The 22,752-nt window shown below is 40.7% G+C and overlaps 1 protein-coding gene across 2 annotated transcripts in view; it reads left to right on the forward strand.

The window, feature by feature from the left end:
• TENM2 (teneurin transmembrane protein 2) overlaps positions 1–22,752 on the forward strand; it is a 571,867-nt gene that overhangs the window by 213,198 nt on the left and 335,917 nt on the right. For both annotated transcript variants that reach the window (XM_058545548.1, XM_058545558.1), the window contains exon 2: positions 4,479–4,688. In XM_058545548.1, the coding sequence (XP_058401531.1) occupies positions 4,479–4,688 (210 nt within the window). The remainder of the gene's footprint in view (positions 1–4,478; positions 4,689–22,752) is intronic.

A 22,752-nucleotide genomic window follows, 5' to 3' on the forward strand; every position in this document is an offset into this window, starting at 1 on the left:
TCTGTTTGCCATTAATCTTTTGAATGAAAAAGGAACCAGTTGTTTTAAGTGAATTTTGGGAATTGATCTGCAACATGCCCTCGATCATAAATTAGTGAATATATTAGCAACAGTTGGGTAGAACAGCAATTTCACTGAAAATATTTACTGCTTTGGGGATGGAGGGAAGATTACAGCCCTTTAATCTTGGATAGGAGAACTAAATCTGGATCCAAATCAATTTAAGGAGAAAAATGGTGCTATAGTTGAGACAATGGGAGTTAAAGCAATGTGACCTCAACCACAGATGGTGTAGGATTACGTTTTCAGGTGTGGCTGAAGCAGATGATGAATGAGCATGCTTCCAGGCAACCATGCCTGGAGCATGGCTTGCAAATAAGTGCCGTGCATCTGCTCCTTTTCACCCACTCCTGGTCCATGGTTTTCTAATTGATGATGGCATTGTTTCCCACTGAACCCAGGGCATCCTCAGAATCCTTCTCAACACAGCATTCCAAACAGCCACTACTAATCTATCAGAGTTAGCAGGGAACTGCTTTGTCCAGCTATAGGTCATTTAATCAGAAAAAGTTCATGAGTTGGAACTCTCACAAAATCTTACTCATTTGGAAATAGATAAAGTAGCAAAATTTGAATTAGTCCCCATTTTTAAGGTCATGGGGGAATCCAATCACGAAGATAATTAGACTTTGATTTACACGGGAATCTTGGAAAACACACACACATACACACCCACACATACACAAAACCATATGAGTTTAATGAATGACATATTGCTGCCTTTGCATGTTTCCTTTTGCATTTTAACAGATCAATTAAACCCCGTTTTTCGTATGTTTTCTGGGGACTCCATACCCATTCAAAATGCAACTTCAAAAATAGTTCGGGGATCAAGGGCCCTCTGTAGTGCATAAAGCAGGAACCAGGTAAGTTCATAGCCCGTGGTTCCGTGCCCATCCCACACTGGGTATTTTGGTAGGAGTCGTGGTCTATAGAGTGAGCCTGTATAAGTTCCAGCTTTCTCCCCTGTACTTTGGAACCTGTTTGTGTCTGTACAGATGGTCTCTGTCAGTTGGAATAGTCAGGGGGAAAAATGTAGCATAAGTGCACAAAATTAGCAAATGACATAGCAAATAGGGAACGGCAAACAATCTGATTGGGGGCAGATCTAGGGACTGAGAAATTTCCCAAGTAATGGGAGATACCAGCAAGCAGAGGTTCAGGAGCTAGCAGAGCATGGATTTACAGGGGGCAGGGAAATAACAGGAATCAGACAATTCTGTGATGTGTATTTCATACACTGAAGTAACCCCAGTGCTTTCATTGTGTTATGACTGCTCTTCCGTTGTCTGTATTTGTATAAATTAAAAAGCAGTTCGGTCTGCGCTATGTGAAATGAATTCATGCTGAACAAAATTTCAAAAAGTTCATGTAAAGAGTGATTTCACAGCAACTATCATATCAGGCTCCTGGAAAATTGCACTTGAACTTCAGTTCCACCTCAGTCACTCAAAGGAATTTAAAAATTGGCTCCTAGCCATCCTTGTTCTTCAACATGCAGTTTCAGATATGCCTCAATAATACAAACTTTAAAACCTATTGATTGCGAGTTAAAATCTGTTCCTCCCAGATCCTCGCCACTAAGTGGACGTCAACACTGGCTTCACAGTGCCCTGGTCAGGACACCTTGTATGCAGGAGCGTTGAAGAAGGCAGAGGGTAACGTTGCTATGAAGGAGCCACTTTGAACTTCATAACAAAATTACGAGAAAAGCTTTGAACTCTGCCAGATGATAGCTGCTGTAAATGGTTATTCAAAGAAATGTTTCTTATTTGAAGTCTTGACAGTGCCTTGGGATTGGGAGATAGGAAACTGGAAACATGATTTCCTGTAAATCACCTCCCTCATTGTATGTCCCCTTCTTCCTTTTTTGTCACCTTGCTGTTTGGCAAACACCATGCAGAGTGGTTAGAGGGTAAATTTTGGAATAGACAAAACTGAATTTGACTCCTGGCCCTTATCTCTTACTAGCTATGCAATCTCACCTCTCTGTGCCCCAGTTTCCTCATCTATAAAATGAGGATTATAATAATTCTAACCTACAGGACTGCTTTGGAATTAAATGAGATAATATATGTAAAGTGGCTGGCACAGTGAGTGGCAGATAGTCATTGCGCAAAACCATTAGCAGTTAAAATAGTAATAATAATGATAGTTACTATTATTGGAAGGAAATCTATGGGAGAAGGTATTGATTATATGTTAGCACTGATTCTGATGAAACTCTAATGTGGTACATCTACCTTTGCCAGAGCATCTGGCAAGAACGTCATGCTTTATTGACTCCCAAACAGTGATGATGAATTGAATTTTTGAAATCAAACTCCATTTATCCATTGATCTATTTCAGGGACCATTCTTCTTCAATTGTGTTACTGGGCAGCAGCCCCTAACGTTTAAGCTTTGAGTATCTTATGTCCTGTCTCTTTCTGCTACTCCGTCCCTCAAAAAGGATAACAGGCTAGTGCTTTGATGTCTCTGTGCGATTGTTCATTGTTTCCTCTCACTGAAAGTCCCTTTTTTCCTCTTTTGAAGACTGCTCAGGCATCGCCTTTCCCAGGCATCTCTGTTTGACTCTCTACCTCCACCAGGCCAGGCTGGACCAAGCCTCCCTTTTCTCTACCCCGACAGCACCATGTCCTTACATGCCACCATCCTGCTCTTTATTATGTGGGGCTGAAATGACGTATTTACCTGTCTGCCTCCCCCACTAGACTGTGACCTCTCTGAGGGCAGGAATGATGTCTTGCTTATTTTTGTATCCTCAGTGTCTCAGAGTGCACATAAGAGGCACTCATATATTTTATTGAAACAAAATTATCTATCAATAACATTTAAGGCACTGAGGAATAGATCAGGAAATACAATTATGAAAGCAACAATGAAAATTGGCATCCATTTGAGGTGTCCATTTGAAAATGTCTTCACATATATAGTACATCTAAAAGCAGAACAACATATCCCTTCTGGCTCAGGCACTTCTTGCCCGAGTTGAAACTCTAACTTGACTCTTGAGTTTGTTTTCGCAGCATCTTACCCTTCCCACCACGCCCCCAGCTTTAGGGCATAACCTGTGGATTGCTACTCTTGGCTCATTTTGCTGAACTTCCCAAATGAACAAACCAGCAGGCAAACAATTGTGAGGACCCCAAGATGTAAGGGTGAATCAGGTGAAAGTACACAATTATCCTCACTAGGCAGTCTGCTGCCAGGAGCTCCCTGCCACCTGAAAAGAGAGGTTGCAGTAGCCTTCCATGTGGGAGGAGAACTTCTTGATCCAAGGGCAGCTCCAAGTCTGCCCACCTCCTGCTAGGCTGGCTGTTCCTCCTCATGGCCTGGCATGGTTGTGTAGGAAATCCCTCATGGTGTCCCAAAAAATTACATGGTGGAGAGAGTGGGGGCATTGGCTGATTCTTTGGGGTGCAAATGTGTCACTCTTTCCACCTCTCTTCTATTTCTACCCCAAGCTAATTTGGTTTTAGTCTACCTTATTTATTTGTTCATTCATTCAACGGGTGCTATTCGTTAGGAAGACGTTGAGGATACAGGGGTGAATAAAAGAGAAAGATGTTCACCTTCCGATAGTAACATGGATGATGAGGAAATGTAAACAGGCTAATAGGATAGAGCAGATAGGTGGGCAACTTTTAAGAAGGCAGACAGGGAAGGCTTGAATAAGAGAAGAAACAGGATTGTAACTATCAGTGAAGTGTAAGTAGGGAAGAATGCTCCACATGGAGGGGACAGGAAATGTAAAGACTCTCAAGATGGAATAGTGAGGCATAGTCAAGCAACAGAAATGAAGATGGCCACGTTGGCTGGAGAACAAGGGGCCAAGTGGAGAGTGGTAATGGCCACTATTAGAGGTGAGGTAGGAGAGACAGCTAGTGCCAAAGTAGGCAAGACACATATGTTGTCATAAGGAGTTGGAGTTTCTTTCTACATGCAATGGGAAGCCGTTGGAAATTGCCAAGCAGGCAAGTGATATGACCTAATTTCTATCTTCAAAATATCATTCTGGCTGCTGCAGAGAAGGGATGGGGACAATGGGGAGTAGATGGGTATGTGGCAAGAGTGGAAGCAGGGAGACCAGGAGGGAGACAGTTCAGTGAGGGATGTGCAGACTTACGTTAGGACAATACCAGAGGAGAAAGGAAGAAGTGGATGTTTTCCAGACTGATTCCATTTCAGCTGTGTAGATGAATACTTCTGCTCATGCCGGGTTTCTGAAATATGCAACTACCTGTAGTGTGAAATTGGACGTTTGGAGAAACATCAAACCACTCAAAAAAATACATCTGGAGCATTTCATTTTTTTTTGTGGATATTTGTATTGTGAGGTGGTTTCAGTGTAACTTTCTCTGGATGCTTTCATGACACTCATTGCTGACCTTTGACCCCTCTGTCCTCTTTCCCAGGTCGTCCCATTCCACCTACATCCTCGTCTAGCCTCCTCCCATCTGCTCAGCTGCCTAGCTCCCATAATCCTCCACCAGTTAGCTGCCAGATGCCATTGCTAGACAGCAACACCTCCCATCAAATCATGGACACCAACCCTGATGAGGAATTCTCCCCCAATTCATACCTGCTCAGAGCATGCTCAGGGCCCCAGCAAGCCTCCAGCAGTGGTAAGGAAACTGTGGTGTCTGAATGTGTGATGTTGTATACGTGACATTCTCGAATCTCCGGCAAAATGACGACTCTGAAACAAGGGCTGGGGACAAGGTGGTGTGGGGATCATCAAGGTGAAATACATTTGTTGTTTTGTGGCATTGCCATTCTAGGATACATCTGTTGAAGGTCACAGTTACTGAAGAGATTTTGCTCATTTTAACAGGGTTTGGGCCTCCTTCAGTAGAAGGAATTTGCCCGCTGCTGCACATGAGAGCATGCAGGTCTCAAAGGTGAAGTGCAGAGAGACAATGGAATATTGAATTTTGTATTACTACAATTCTGGTCATAGCCGAGTGACCCTGGACACCCTCACGTGCCCAATTTGTGTGCATCTCAGATCTCTTGTTTTTTGATGGTTGGCTTTTGACTTTTTCTTCCTTCCTTGTTTAAATGATTTTGTGTTTAAAATGTGTTCCCTTGACATGAATACGGAATGTCTTGCCAAGTCTGAAGTGTTTGGGGGTGACCTCTCCTATAACCCTCTACTTGTGCCACTTCACTTGAATTTAACAAGCTGATTGTATGGTACCATAACACATACTGCTTCTAAATCCCTAGTTCTCATTGTGGTTTTCACAATCACAGAGCAAAGGGACTGGTCACAGGGTTCTATCCTGCTTTTGAGAATTTTGTGGCAACTGCCTTACCTTCCAACCTCTAAATTTTAGGTAGAATTGCCCTGGGCCCAGCAACAATCACGCCTTATTTTGTTCTCCTGTTAGTGACTTGTTTACAAAACATGCGAATGTAGAAGTTAGCAATATCTAGGGGTAAGTACCCATGGAGCAAGGAGAAACGTTTGCAAAAATTAATTGCTCCTGACCCAAAGGCTTCAGAGTTATCTTCTGAATTGGCCGCTCATGGTGTTCATTAACATATTCCATCAAAAGTGATACAGAGCTTTCCATGCCAAGAGTGTTCCTTGATGAGATTGTATTTTGGCTCCATCCATGAGTGTATGCCACCACTGGCCTCAACCTCTACAATTAGAGAGGACCCCCTAAATACATTTAAGATGATTCATTCTGGAGATGGGATGATGGACTGCTACTTGTGATGGCCCATGCCCTTCTTCAAAGCCAGGCCTGATATATTTAGTAAACGCATATTCTTTTTCAAAAAAAATTACCTAATCAAATCTCTCATCAAATGAGCAATCCATTGTTGATATTATGTAGGCCTTTAATCTACCATAAATCTTTATTAGAACTCATCAGAGCTTCTAGTTGGAGAGAAATGTGATTATGGCACTGTTAAAATGACATTACATCATTGGGGTGATTGGTTTATCATTTGGAGAAGAGACATCAATCATAACTAGCATAACCACACAGTAAATGAATTCAACCTTTCTACCGCGGAACAATGACACTGTAATTGCTCAAAATCAGGCTTAAAATGAAATCAGAAAATGCTCTTTCTTCAAATATGATGTTAACTTAATGGAATATATTATGAAAAATTATGTTTGAGGAAATTCTATATAATTAAAAATATGTGGAAATATATTCCCTTTTTTCTTTCATTGGAACCTGATTTTAGCTACAGAACCATTTTTTTTTTTTTTGCTGCAGAGATTATGTTGCATTTAATTGAACTGTGCTCACTTATGTTTTGCTGCTTTTTATTTCATACTATGTAACTGTGATGAACATTGTATTATGAGGGACAAGAGGCTTTTGAAATGAGGTGCACCTGCTGATAGCTTTTTAAAAACAGACAATTATTAGTGAGAAAATGAGCTTTTAAAAACGATGTCCTTTTATGCATATATGGAGACCCAAGCAAAGATGATTTCTATGAGAGAGATCAGTTCATGTCTCTGGACCGTGTAGAATGTTTTCTTAGTGATAACGCTGTGAGTGATTTCTTTTCTTTTGGATGTTGTATCAGATTGTAAGTTGTTGATAGGGTATTTTTGTTAGCTTTCTGCCTAATCAAGACCTCATTTTGGTGGACACAACAGATCTATGTGTTCAGAGTCAAACTTATCCATTTTTCATCACTCATACCAATTTGTTCAGGTCACTTAAGTTTGATAGCAATTTAAGCTTCAGCAACAGGGGAAAATACCACAGAAAATTTGAGGGTCTGTTTTCATCCCAAACTAGAGCTGTGCTGATATGATTTCTTCATCTGAGGGGTGAAGACCCAATTGTGCAATACCCTTGTTTTCAGCGGATGCTTATCCGAGAACCTGTTAAAGCTCCTGCCAACAGGCAGTCGTTCAAAATTCTTGACTCTGGCTTCAAGTGAGTGCAGATCAAGTTCTAATATGTGCACGCTCACGTCTGTGTGTGTGTGTCTTGTGGAATAGATTTGGGGTCCAGGGCAAATTGGGGATTCTATCAAGATCTGAATGCAGTTGCCATGAATTTAAATTTGACATAAAGGATTGAAAATAGAGTTTGACACAGAAGATGCAAAGTGCAGAGCTGTGCCTGGGTGTTCTGAATTGAGTTTGATGAAGGGGGCTGGTTTCTTCACTAGATGTCGCGGCATAAACAAAGCGACCCTGTGATTGGTTGTGTTATGTTTAGCTGGTTAATTATACAGAATTTTTAAAGTTGGTTTCTTGGCAATGACCTTGTGTTCTAAAGATCTGGTACTAGTTTGGTCTTTGTCTCTTTCTTAGGTGAAATAAAACCCCCTCCAACGCATTCAGCCCATACATGACAATAAAAAATTATTTCCTGCTGTCCTCTTATTGTCACTGTTTACTTGACATTGTGAAGCCCATCATTAGGAGAGTCACTGCACACATTTCCTGCCCAAAGAGCTTCTGTTCTAAAGAGACAAACCGGACATAAACTATACAGCTAAAATGTTTTTGACAACATGAAAACCTTCTCAAAGCAACAGCAAAACTTCACCTTTATGGCTTGACTGTCATTATTTTCTATGACTGTAGTACATTCTCGAGTGGACAGTACTAACACCTTGGCACCTTTGGAGTCAAATTGCTCTAACCCTCAATCTATGCCAGTTGAGCAGATACCCAGGTGCAGCTAGTGAGATGCTTAGAAGAGTGGCATTTCCCTCCCCCTCAAGCATTTTATTCCAGATAGCTGAGCTCTGGCAAGTGGCTCATCCTGTGTTCTGACCTTCTGCCAGGACGAGTTCGCTCTGGAGATGTTTCTTCTACACAGCAGCATAATTTCAAATCCTAAGAAATAATTCATCCAGAAAAAAATCTGGATCCCAGCAGCAGCATAATGGAGGCTCCTGCGCATGAAGGAGTAAGACTATCTTCCAAATCGGAATAAGGTCTGCAGTTGGCTATCAGCATATAAGGCCGAAAATATACAGGCAACCACGTTATAACCTAAAAGCGTTGGCCTACCTCCCCTCTCATAAAAGGTTGAGTTCTAGTTTTCTTTAAAGTCTAAATAAAGGGGTTTGGAACACTCCTTAGTAACATCAAACTATACAGAAGAAACAACCAGGATGCCTCTGCCAGGACCCCTTCAGTGGAATCTATGTGGCAAAGGAGCTGTCCCTGCTGGAGAGTCTCAGTTTGTAACTGAGCACGATAAAGGTGCCCTGGACCCTTTTTAAAAAAGCAATGCCTGGGGCCGGCCCGGTGGTGTAGCAGCTAAGTTCGCACACTCTGCTTCTGCGGCCCGGCGTTCGCGGGTTCGGGCGTTCACCGACGCACCACTTGTCAAGCCATGCTGTGGCGGGCATCCCACATGTAAAATAGAGGAAGATGGGCATGGATGTTAGCCCAGGGCCAATTTTCCTCAGCAAAAATAGGATTGGCATCAGATGTTAGCTCAGGGCTAATCTTCCTCACGAAACAAAAACAAGCAATGCCTTGGTTACTTCTAAATGAAAATAGTACATCAAACTCAGCAAACTTCAGGTTGCCTAGAGTAGGCCAAGAATTCAGTTGACCAGCTGATTTAATGATTGTCTTTTTTATCTGACATCACAAAGCAAAAGAGCTTTGTTCATTCTTTCATTCACTCATCTGTCCATCCATTCACTTATTCAACTGTCTATCCATTCATTCATTCATTTTCTTACGTCTCCTCCATAATTTGAGACAGCTTATAACAATTTTTTTAAAAAATTGGAAAACTACAATAAGATCACACAATAAGGGTAAAGAGGAAATCTAGGGAGGGAAGCATACATATAGGCTCATATATGTAAAGTCCTGTTCCATTATTTAAGATAGACAGAAAACTTGATTCTGAGCTTCCTAGAAACCAAAGCAAAAAGGGAAATAGAGAAAGGACAAAATGCACAACATCCATGAGATTAAAACAAATCAACTGGCTCAGGAAAGTTCTGTGAATCCTCAGAGTGAGGCCAGAAAGAAATTCCTCTTAAAGCACGTAATGTATGCATTCAAGCTGACTGAATTCTCAGTAACGTACTATAATACATATGCTAAAGAATTTCCTGTCAAAATCTCATATAACCTTCCTCCGCATAAGCCACAGAAAGCACTCTCAGTTAAAAAACAATTCTATAACTGTCCAGACATTGCGTAGCCCAAGTACAAAACTTGACTTGATCCATAGATAGACCTTAGTTCTACTAAAAGACCTGTAAAATGCATGTCCTGTAGACAATAGACCTTAAATATCATTGCTCATAACTAAATTTTTATGGGAATTAGCCAACTTTGAGGTTATAGTCACCACCCAGGACTTGAAAAGGAGATGCTCTACGTTACAAAGTTGTCTTGACAGCCGTAGAGAGGTTAGACTTGATATCCTCTCGTGGAATCTGAAGCCCCACTCCAGGACAGTCTCGTCATCTGGCCCCTCCCACCATCCATGGTGCTGGATTTGGGATGAGGAAGAAGGGGATCCACAGAATTTTTTTAAGTTAATGAAACCTTTTCCCCTTATATATCTTAGGTTTGGGGAAAATGTTTTCCTCTAATATATTATAAATGTTCTTGTCTTCTTAAGCAGATTGTGCCCACTGTAATTTAATTTAGTTTTGGATTTCCTGAATAGCTCACAGCAATTATTATGCACGTTGATGATTGTACTCTGCTGATAATACTAACTCATTTTCTTAAAGTCATTGTACATTGTGAGGTTGTTTATCCCACCTCTCCTAATGGACCACATTTTAACTTCATATTCTGCTCTTTCCAGGCTTTTCTTTCTCCTCTCAGCTTCACTCCATCATGCAGAGATCTCCGCTGAAGGATTTCTGGTGTCAAATTTCTAGTAGATGCTCAACAAATATTTATTAAATAAACGAATTAACTAATGTCTTTAGTAACTGCCTTCATTTTATTAATTTACTGCTTTCCATCACGTATGATGGAAAGAATGGATAATTGTGGGGAAGGAGGGCAGATCAGAATGTCCCAGCTTGGGGGAATATACTTATTTTACAAAACATATTCAATATACCTATTTTTTGTCTTGTCTGTTTTTAGATACTTTAGAACTGTGTAGTTCATCTTTAAATGAGAAGGTTTTGAAAAATACTGTTTATATACATCATGACAAGTAGAAGCAGGGCCAATGTAAAGAACCTGATAGGAAACCCAAGTGGAAGAGGCTGCACCTGTCTGGGAGAGACCATTTTTCACTCGATTTTAGGGTCAGGAAGTAGAGTCCTAACAACATTCCCTTTCCCAAGTTGGATTTGTTTTGTGCATAAGCCGCTTGGTTCCAAGTTCTTCCCCAGGTCAACTTGGATGTCTGGGTCAGATGTTCAGAGCTACCTGTAACCCCTTCCTGGTGCCCAGGCAGTGGTTTGGCCCCAGCTGCCTCTCCTCCAGGGGTGTTCCCAGCCCACCAGGCGGTGCCAGTCGAGTCCAGGATGCTGTCTCAAGGCTGTAGGGGGCACAGAGACAGCCCCTACTCCTGCCCCAAGTGCAGAGCGACACAAGGTTGGGCACTCAGCCTAAGATCCTTTTCCTCTCCGACAGCTATTCTGCTAAGCACTTTATACACCTTACTTCATTTACTTTTATTCGATGCCCACCACATCCCAATGCAGTCAGGATTACAATAATACCCATTTTATTGGTGAGAAAACTGTGGCACAAAGAAGTTAAGTAATTTGTCTAAAGTCATAAAGCTGGAAAATGAAGGACCTGGATTTCAAACCCAACCTTCCTAATTCAAAGACTTTTCTCCTCATGTCTCTGTTAAATGTTAACCTCTAAAATATTTATGTGGCTTATTGAGATACACAGAAGACAATGAAAGTATTGTATTAAGGGGCATGGGTTACAATTTTTTAAAGGTCAAAGAAAACTAATATAGCATCACAAAATATTCTTCATCTCCACTATCTGGAAAGCACACATATCCCCAGACTCTTCCCCTGAAGACTGTGGTTCAATAAGTTCAGGAGGGACTAAGGAACTGTGGTTTTACTGCTCCATTCAGGTGATTCTCACGGTCTGGCAAGTTTGGGGAGCGTGAGTGTAATGGGAATACTCTCAAGTGAAAGTTGAGGTACTTGGGTTTTCTATACTCTGTCTGATTCACAGCGTGATCCTGGGCAAGTCACTCAATCATCCTGCGCCTCAGTTTCCCTACCAGTGAAGGTTGAGCATTGGCCAAAAATGTCTCTAAGCTTCCCTTCTTACTCTAACATTCTGTGTTTGTAAGTTCCTTGCATCCAGCTGGACCGGGCTGTCCCCGTGTTTACAGGCCCATCAACCCCTCTTCCTAGATAGTGTGGATTACACTCCATCCTCTGTGTCATTGACAAAACTGAGACCTATACAGTCATGCAGAGCAGCTCCTTGCAGTTTCCCTGCAGAGGTTGAGAAGCATGATTTGGGGTCCTCTGACACTTGGTTGAAATGTTGAAGGCAATCTGGCAGCAAGCAGAAAAATCATAGCACCTCCACACTGACCCGGGCTCCTAGAGAGTGTCACCCGAGCCTCCTAAACATGATCTTCCACCCTGAGAATTGACTCTCTTTCCTCCCTTGGCCCTGCTAAATGACCCAACAGTGTAGCAAACAGAGATGGGACCATTTCTTCTTTTCATTTGTGCCTTCTTGCAACATACACATACACACACACACACACACACACACACACACAGTTTGTGGATCTAGCAATTTTCAGCGCAGCTAGGATTGGGACCACTCTTCTGCACCACGGTGCAAATGAGCACACAGGCAAGATGGACAGGTAGTTCCTTTGGAGATGTGCAGCATGAACTGACATACGGCACAGGACTGCTCCTCCTCAGCAAATAATCTTGCTATTGACAAAATTCCCAAGGTCGATAAGCATTGTGTACATTCTGCCTCTCCGTCTCTGTCCCTGGCTTCTTGGTACATACTAAAAGATGTCCTGGGAGCTCTGTGAGATATCTTAACAGTTTCATGCCCTAACAATTTTACCCAGAACTTCAGCTTCTCCTGAATCCCCTTAAAAACTACACTTAATTCTAACTAGCTTCCTGCATAACATTCAGTAGACATTTTAAAACATGGCCCTAATCCTTTGTTAGAGATGTCTCAATTCTCTGTTGAATGAAAAGATAGATTTCTTTTACCAATGAGCAGTTTCAACAGAAGTTATAGTTCCAGCCCCTGGTAAATCTCGTAGACCCCTCCCAAAATTAATAATTAAGAATAACTTTATTCTTTTTTATTGAGGTATAATTGACATATAACATTATGTTAATTTCAGGTGTACAACAATAATGATTTGATATTTGTATATATTGCGAAATGATCACCACAATAAGAAATAACTATATTCTTAAGAGTGTGGTCTCTGAAGTCTGTACTGCTTGGATTCAAATCATAGCTCAGCCACTTTCTAATGCTATGATCCTGAACAACTTAATCTATGTCTTAATTCTTTTTTTTTTTTTTAAAGATTTCATTTATTTATTTTTTCCCCCCAAAGCCCCAGTAGATAGTTGTATGTCATAGCTGCACATCCTTCTAGTTGCTGTATGTGGGACGCGGCCTCAGCATGGCCGGAGAAGCGATGCGTCGGTGCGCGCCCGGGATCCGAACCCAGGCCGCCAGTAGCGGAGCGCGCGCACTTAACCGCTAAGCCACAGGGCCGGCCCTATGTCTTAATTCTTTTATCTGTAAAATAGTACTAAAAGTAGACAACTTCTCAAGTTGTTGGGAGTATTAAATGACATTCTGATGCATCTGAATATCTTGAAAGGAAATTTAGGCAGTTGAAGCAGAGATCAAGTTTGATAATATTTACTTTTTAATTTAACAAACACTTGTGGTAAAATATACATAAACGAGATTTACCATTTTTACCATTTTTAAGTGTACAGTTCAGTGGCATTAAGTACATTCACATTGTTGTGCAACTATCACCACCATCCATCTCCAGAACACTTTTGTCTTCCCCCAACAGAGACTCTGTACCCATTGAACACTAACTCACCATTCCCCTCCATCCCCAGCCCCTGGCAACCACCATTCTATTTTCTGTCTCTATGAATTTGACTACTCTGGATACTTCATGTAAATGGAATCATACAATATTGTTCTTTTGTGACTGACTTATTTCACTTACTATAACATCTTCAAGATTTGTCCACATTGTAGCATGTGTCAGAATTTCCTTCCTTTTTAAGGCTAAATAATATTCTTTTGTATTTATATCACATTTTGTTTATTCATTCATCTGCCAATGGACAAATGGGTTGTTTCTACCTCTTGGCTATTGTGAATAATGCTGCTATGAACATTGGTGTACAAATATCTGTTCAAGTGCCTGCTTTGACTTCTTTTAGGTATATACTCAAAAGTACAATCACTGAGTCATATAGTAATTCTATGTTTAATGTTTTGAGGACTTGCCATACTGTATTCCACTGTAAATGGCTGTGCCATTTTACATTCCCACCAGCAATGCACAAGAGTTCCAATTTCGCTACATCCTTGCTAATACTCATTATTTTCTGTTTTGCTTCTTTTTTATAATAGCCATCCAAACGAGTATGAAGTGGTTTCTCCTTGCGATTTTGATTTGCATTTCTCCAGTGATTAGTGGTGTTGAGCACCTTTTTGTGAACTTATTGACCATTTGTGTATCTTCTTTGGAGAAATCTATTCAAGTCCTTTGCCAACTTTTTAATCAGGTTGTTTATTTTTTGTTGCTGTTGTTGAGTTATAGGAGTTCTTTATATACTCTGGATATCAATCACTTATTAGAAATATTATTTGCAAATTTTTTTTCCTGAGGAAGATTAGTCCTGAGCTAACATCTGTGCAGTCTTCCTCCACTTTATATGTGGGTTGCTGCCACAACACGGCTCATGAGTGGTGTAGGACTGCACCTGGGATCTGAACCTGTGAACCTGGGCCGCTGAAGCGGAGCTAGCTGAACTTAACCACTATACGACAGGGCCAGCCTAATTTGCACATTTTTTCTCCATTCTGTGGGTTGCTTTTTCATTCTGTTGAGTGTCCTTTGATGTGCAAAAGTTTTTAATTCCGATGTCCTCCAACTTCCCTATTTTTTCTTTTGTTGCCTGTGCTTTTAGGGTCATATAACAAATACTTTTAAGGGCTTATTTCATAGCAACCATTGTTCCAGTAGTTTTTATGAATGGTAACTCATTTAATCCTTACCACTGAGAAAGAGGAAAGCAGCCCCTGATTCTGGGAACCGGCCTGACACTAATATCAAGGCATACACACTATTAGGAGCTAGCTGGGCATTCCCAGCGAGGTCATGATATTCTCCTGTTGAACAAAAACAATATTCCAGAACACCAACACCCCACAAGTCCACTCTGTGACTGGGATGAAGTGAGATAAAATGAAAAGAAGACCACTTCATAATCTTGCCTAAATACAGACAGAAACAAGGTCACTGTCCCAAACACAAAAATACAAAACATCCCCCACTCCAGGCTAAACTGAGTGACTGTTCTTTCTTTACCAGTTACAATGTTAGCCTCTTCTAGTCAGCCCTTCCTATAGATAAAATATACTGAGATGTCCAATCATAATCATAGAATTATCCCTGCTCTCTGACAGCACCAAATGCAGAGAGAACCTGTTTCCTTGAGCCGTCCCTAAATCACCCGCCAGAGCCCTAACACCCTTCTCCTGAAGCACCCCGTGGCGCCCCATTGTGTGTCTCTTTCCTTGCAGTAACCACAGTGTGCTCCTGGTGGTATTTCAGCTGGAGGACATTGACACCATTATGCTATGGGTTGGTATTATTATTTTCCTGTTTTACAGATGGGAAAACTGTGTCACAGAGGAGTTAAGTAACTTGCCCGAGGAGTAGAACAGAAACAGTAGAACAGAAACTCGACCCAAAGAAATCAGTCTCCAGAATGATAAGGATATAGAAATTTAGGTAAATTTTTTAAAGACAAGAAAAAAATATGTTCAAGAAATAAAAAATAGTCATCATTTACTACATGGCTCAGCTCTAATAGCATTTACATGGCCATAGTATTGTAAACATTGAATAACAATCTAAGAATTACATCAGGAGGATGGGGGATGGAAAAGGTACATATGTGGACTGGGCAGGTAAAGGAAAAAGCCCAGATCTGCATCTTCTATGGTGAGAAGTTACTAGATAATGCCTAAAATTGAAATTGGAAGAAATAGCAGCAAAGCATGATATTAATAGACCTAGAGATAAATACCAAAATAATCAGCTAAAAAAGGTAAATGTGTTTGCCTCTAGGAAGGAAGAAATTGGTAGTGATGGAAAGGATTGCTATTTTTGAACATTGTAAACTACTTGGTTCTTTAAACTATGTGCATTTTTTTTTTCTTTAGATGAAAAGAAAAAAAAATTTAAAAAGAAAGTACAAGAAACTGGGCATGCAAAACACTTACAATGTTAAAACCCCAAAATGGTAGCTGTTTAATATTCTCAGACATATTTACATTCAACAAATGTGTATTGATTAGGGGCAATGTGTTTGAGACAACACCAGGTGCTGTGAACTTGAATGGTTAGGCACTGGAGCATTTTCATCAAATCTGTAGATTTGTCTGTGTCTGCTTCTGTTGTTTAGGGAGCTCTGTGGAGTTACTAGAACTTCAGCTCTTTATCTCAACCCAGCCCTAGCCTTGCTAAAAAATCCCAGGCTTAGGATGGCACGAGACAGAGAATGTACCATAACTACTGTTCCTCCTCGTTACTAAGCCAGTATCCGTCTAAGCGCAGGTCCCATCTTTACCCCAAAGCTTTCCCAACCAACCTCACCCAACTAGAGCCAGAGTCAGAATTGCACAACAGCCATATAGGGTACTTGCTCAATTTAGCACCTCATTACATTCTGATTTGTAATATTCTCTTGGCATTTCATGCATATAAGTCACTTGTGTCAACATTAAATTGTCACCACTTAAAGACACGGGTCATTTCTTTGGTCTTTTTATATCACTTAGCACTTGGTGCAGGTTGAGATTCATTTGAGACATCCTTCTCGATCTAGCTTTAAAAAGTCAGTGGTAGGGGCCGGCCCGGTGGTGCAAGTGGTTAAGCGCGCACGCTCCACTGTGGCGGCCCTGGGTTCGCCGGTTCGGATCCTGGGCGCTCACTGACACACCGCTTGTCAAGCCATGCTGTGGTGGCGTCCCATATAAAGTGGAGGAAGATGGGCACGAATCTTAGCCCAGGGCCAGTCTTCCTCAGCAAAAAAAAAAAGGAGGATGATTGGCAGATGTTAGCACAGGGCTGATCTCCTCACAAAAAAAAAAAAAAAAAAAAAAAAGTCAGTGGTAGACTGGGGCAACAAAAGGGTGGATGCATCTCCAGTAAGGCCTTCTGACTTGAATCTCTTGACTGCAGGTCACTGTAATGTTTTTAGATCTGAAGCCATTTATGATTGTGGGTGTGAGCGTGATCACTCTTAGAAAGAACAGAAAGAGTACCACAGGGCATGATGAAAAAAGATGAGTGTTAGTCTAATCTATTATCTTCCTTGTATCTAAGGACTATTTCTCTCTTCATTTTTAGTAGCTGCTCCCCTGAGTTGATGGTACCTTTAAGACAGTTGCCTCTGTTGATAAGTTTTTGATGGTACAGCCACAACCCAGGGAACTAGCCTAGTGAATGCATGGCCTTGGCATCTGTATTAGTTTCCCAGGGCTACTGTTACAAAGCACCAGAAACTGGGTGGCTTAAAACAATGGAAATTTATTCTCTTATAGTTTGAGAGGCTAGAAGTCCAAAATCAAGGTGCTGGCTGGTCCATGCTCTCTCCAAAGACTCTACGGAACAATCCTTCCTTGCCTCTCCTCACTTCTGTTGGTTGCTGGCAATCCTTGGTATTCCTTGATTGTTACAGCATAACTCCCATCTCTCCCTCCCTCTTCACGTGGCCACCTTCTCCTTGTGCGTGTCTCCAGTTCTCCAAATCTCTCTCTATAAGGATACCAGTGATTGGATTCAGTGCTCAGCCTAATTCAGTACAACCTCTTCTTAATTACATCTGCAAAGACCCTATTTCCAAATGAGGTCACACTCACAGGTTCCAGAAGTTAGGACTTCAACATACATTTTCAAGGGACACAATTCAACCCACAGCAGCATCCAAATGAATCCGAAGCAGGACAGAGCTACTAGATGATGGGTGTGGGAGTAGAGCTCAAGGCCTTCTGTCTTATTTCTGTTACCTTGCGAAAAGCATCATCCCTCTTCTTTCCCTCAACTTGTGTTCTAGAGTCCATCTCGTCCTGCCTTCTCCCTGTCTTAAGTATCCCCTCTCCGGAGGACTTTTGCAACAGGATTTAAATATATGGGAAAATTATTCCTATCCTTGAAAAATTTCTTGAAAGGGTTATCTACCCTCTCTCTCTCTATTTTCTCACTTCCCACATGCTCTGCAAACTATTATTTTTACTTGGTAACTACTTTTACTACATTCACAAATAACCTCCTATTTGCTAAATTTAGTAAACATTTGTCATCACATCTCACATTTCCCTTCTTGACTGCTCCTTCCTCCTTGAAATGTCCTCTCCTTTAGTGTCTATGGTTCTACATTCTTCTCATTCTCACTCCTGTGTTTCTGGCCACTTCTATCTTCCTGCAGATGCTTCCTTCTCTGCTTATCCCTTAAATGTCAGGATATCTATAAGTTAAAACCCAGGCCCCTTTACTTTCACTTTTTATGCACTGTCCCATGGGAGATCATCTACACTCATAATTAAAATTACTGTCTGTGAGTTTATGGCCCTGATATCCATTTCTCCAGGTCAGATCTTTTGCCCAATATGTCTAAATGCTCCTGGATATTTCCAATAGGATGTCTGATAGACAAATACAAAAGGGTTTACAAATGCAATAGGTCTGAAATGAAACTCAACACACTTAATCTCAAACATATTTCTCCATTTGACTCTTCTCTGGTATTCTTCATCTCAGTGCATGCCCCCATCATCCCATCAGTTACTCAAACCAGAAACCTAGAAACTCTCCTTCCTGTTGCTTAGTTCCTCCTTGAATAAATTGCCAAACTCTATCAATTTTTACTCTTAAATATGTTTATATCTCTGCTGCCACTACCCTAGCTCAAATTACTATTAACTTTGGCCTGGAGATCTAATTGGTTCTAATTGATTCTTCTTTATTTTAGTCTTTCTGTCGTCTAATCCATGTTCACAATTCGATCAGCAGAGTCTCCATAAAATACGTATCTGAGCAAGTCTCTCTGTGGCTTAAAACTCTTCAGTGGGACCCCTGGCTCCTGGGATATAGTCTATACCTTTTAGCGTATTGTAAAAGGCTCCTGTGCACCTCCATATCTCCATCCCCCACCGTTCACTCTACTCTGTACATAGTACGTGAATGTGCCACACTCGTGACTGAGAGTCTTTGCACATGGTGTTCTTTTCTCCAGGAAGCCTTTCTGATTTCCTAATCTGAGTTAGTCTCCCTTTCTTAGCTCGCCGTGTCTCCTCTATTATTGAACTCAACATGCTCTTTGACTACATTCAACATTAGATTTAAGCTCTTTGAAGACTAGAACCATATTTCCCTTATGCCCCATTTTACATTATGCATTCCGCTAGCAGAGTGCCTAGAACACAGCAGATGCTCAATAAATATTAGGCGAATGAACAAATAAATAGTGAATGAAGTCAAAAATGGAGGAAAAGTATGCAGAGGGTATTTTCCAATTTCCAAAGAATTGTCCAAGAAAGTCGTGAGGGCAGACTCTGGCTCACAAGTGGATTTCCTCATTCAGTAGTAGAAGAGGTAAAGAATTAAGAAGGCATTTCTGGCTGATGGGATAGTGCAGCATGGATGGCAAAGAAAGCCGGAAACAAGCCAAGAAAACCAACATAAATTAGTAGTTAAACTCTAGAATCTGAATAAACTAGTAAAGTATAGGAAAACTATTTTGTGTGGTGCTTTAAAATTCCAGTACCAGCCTTTCCCCCTGATTTCCCTCAGGCCAATCTCAGCCTTCTCTTTTGTCATTTTCTATCAAATCTTTTGTTTTATGATTTCTGTTGCTTATTATCTTTATTCCTTTCTGGTGCTTGTCAAGCCAAAGATGAGGGGGCACATGCGTTCTTGATACTGAAGCATTTAGGCAGTTATCACTCAAATTAATGTTTTCTGCTAGAGTTGTATTTTAGTGGAAAACAATAATTGTTTCTAAGACAGCATCTTGGAGTTGAACCAATTGTATCAGTGAACACTCAACCATGGGAAGCTAACAATAGAGGCAATGATCAATCGCTCTTTTTTTTCCCTCTTCCACTCCAAAGGCAGACTTTGCATCCTTTCGCTTTAAAAAAAACTAAGCAGATGGTGTAGCATCTTTCTAACACCTCAGCAGAACAGTCGGTGCCCCTATGCAGAGAGACCCCTAATTTATCCTTATCACATATTCCCACCCCTCACCCTCACTTAGGGTTTACAAAGATGCATTTGTGTAAGTTATGACCTTATGACTCCCTGCTTTTCCCTTGTGTTGATGTCCAACCGTGGACTGAAGGGTGGGGACAGGACTTATATTCCTTCCTGCCAGCTCCCCAAATACTTCCACAATGCATTCCGTGGCATTCACACTTGACTGGAATCGCATTTCAATCTGTTCCATCTGATTGGATACTGTGTTTTCTTCCCGTCTGTGGTAATGGAGCACTGTTTCCAAGTTCCCAAGGTTATTTTCATCTCCATGACCTTTTGCATCTCCCTGGGGCGCCTCGCCATTACCCACATCCCTTTCACTCTGCCTCCTTAAGATATTGCTTTACATGTTACTGTTTCTGCAGTAACTGTTGTCTTTGATAGATATCTATCAGTGATTTTGTTGCTGCGGTAAAGAAGCAGTGATCTTTACTAGCTTATGACCGCACCCTTATTTCTACGTGGGTTCTTCTGATGTTCTTCTCACTCAGGTCAAGCAATTTGCTTTAAAAAATGGGAAGAGATAGGATGGGACACCACCTATTTAAATATTAGGATGCTGCTTTTATGATTTCTTTTGCTAACCTGTGCACCTTCTTTGAAGACTGAAAACTGGTTGGAATATAAGAGACTGAAGATGGGTTGTGAAAATAATTCACAGGGAGGGAAAAAAGTCATATTACACTGGGCAGACTTGGCCTTTTTTGTCTCTCTTTATTGATCTCAAATTGCTGAAAGGGTTCGGAAGATAAAAAGAATCCGTGAAACAAAGAAAGAAAATTGTGGTGAAGAAGAAAAGAGCCTTGGAGATAGTGGGAGCCAGAGAATCAGAATCTGAGTCCTAATTCTACTGAGAACTCACTGTGTCACCTGGGCAGTCACTTCCCCTCTTGGACCCTCTGTTTTTTCCTTTGTAATGTAGGGAGAATTTGGGCCAGATATTTTGAAAGGTCTTGTCCAACTTTCAAATGTCACAATTCTTTGAAAAGAATAGGAACTATGCACAACACATTTATTCCACTTCCAAGGATGTCTTGAGTTGCCGAGTCTGTCAGCTCTCTTAAAAAGCACAGAAACAACTTTTCTCTTCCAAAGATAGGAAACTAAGACCATTGGCCCTTTCTAGATTGGTGATGAGGATGATGATAATGATGACGATGTTAAATACTAACCATCTTCACTCATGTTTGTATAACATCTTCTATTTCAAGGAATGAGCTTATATATACGTTATCTCAGAGGTTGCAAACACCTGGCCCTTAGACTAATGAGCTTGCAAACCTATTTGATTTGTCCTTGATGGTATTTTTTAAGTGTTTTTATTTAGGTGACAACATTGAAAAATCAGGAGATTTCACATAAACATTCATAATTCTGTCTGTTTTGAAATAACAAATCTAGAATTATCTGCCTGTATTACATCGTGGCCACAAATAACAGGATCCAAGTGGAGGCTGCCCATGTTGGACGGGGCAGGCATTTCCATTTGCTCCTCTCTGTGATTTGGCTGGCCTCTGGAGGGATTTGAACTTGCAGTCCCAGTTATCTAGCTTGTCGCCGTCGATGATGATGGTGATGATGCTACCACCACCACTGTCATTAATAATAATCTCCCTATGAATGGTGGTGATGGTTACACAACAATATGAATGTACTTAATACCGATGAACTGTACACTTAAGGATGGTTAAGATGATAAATTTTATGTTACATGTACTTTACCACATTAAAAAAATTGAAAAGTAATAATAATAATAATCTCCCTATTGGTATGCCATTTTTGCCTTTAGAAAACACTATCATGTGCATAATCTATTTAAAACCCCCATCACTACCATGTGGTGAGAAGGGTATAAAAAGTGTTATTATCTCCACTTAACAGATAAGACTTCTGAGGGTCAGAAAACTCAAGTGACTTATCAATGGGCAGTATTTAGTCTCTAATGGTCTCAAACTTTCCACCACCAAGGTCTCCTTTTATTATTTTCTCCCACGTACCCAATGTTTTGTAGGACTTTGTCTACCTATTCACATGTATTAAGTCATAGATTGTTTTCTCATTTTGCATTACATGAATACACGTATATGTGTTTCACACTATTGACTTGTTTTAACACACTGAACTAAGAGAATTCTTACACCTTGGGCTTACACTACCCCAAAAATATGCTTTTACCTTCATAACTGATTTCCCTTAAGCTACCAGTACCTTTTCCAACTACATTTCAACTACTATCTAACCTCTGCTCTCAGTGATGAATTTAATTCATTTACCAAGTAAGATTATAACGGCTAATGGATGCATTCTTTGGTTCCTTTGCACAATTACTCTGGATTTCTGTCCTTTCCTAGATGGACTTATCAACAGGTACATAGGAAAGAATGCTTACATGGGTCATGGAGAGGTTAGGTCAATTTTAAGGAGCCTGGACCAAATATCTTTATAACATAGCTGAGTTTTATGCTGGTCTGCTAAGGTCACTGCTCAGGCAGCTAGAAGAGAAGAATTCAAACTCAAGTATTTTTTTGTTGTTATTTTTGATATGGAGTATACACTGTGGAAGATTACCTCACCTCTGGTTCTGATGTTAATACTCAGCAGCTGTGGACTGTCAGCACATTTTGATGAAATATCCACAGTATGTCCATTGTGTCACTGGTTCTGGGCATTGCCTGGGTTTGAAGGGCCGTTGTCACACCAGAGCCAGCTCAGATGGCTTCCTTCTGGCATTCTGTCTGACATTGACAAGTTCTGCAACTCTGAGATTCTGCTGGTCCCAAGTTGCCTGTGTCCTCAGAGCAGCATAAGATCAGTACAAGATTCTTTTTTCAAAATAACCTAGAGGCTTCTAGGGTTTAACTTTACCATAGCCTGCTCTGGAAAAGATTCAAACTTTTACAACGTGAAATTTCCTATGCTGAGTCAATTCTATTTATAGTTCATCGTATTTTGCTATAAGTTGCCTCAAGTCCTTTATGAAAGGGCTTGTATTAGAAATAAGTAAATATGATATGTTCTTGCTTGAAAGATGACATTGATGGTAGTAAGCACCCTGTGGACTTCATTACAGCATTTCATGGGAGGAAAAAGGGAATGCTACATTAAACATGCACATTAATTATAAAGTCCTGATTTCAGGAACATTAAATGTAAAAAACTATTTTCCAGAAGGGAGGAAAAATAGCA

Source organism: Diceros bicornis, chromosome 1 (assembly GCF_020826845.1).
Source record: "Diceros bicornis minor isolate mBicDic1 chromosome 1, mDicBic1.mat.cur, whole genome shotgun sequence".
In the NCBI taxonomy this organism is placed as follows: domain Eukaryota; kingdom Metazoa; phylum Chordata; class Mammalia; order Perissodactyla; family Rhinocerotidae; genus Diceros; species Diceros bicornis.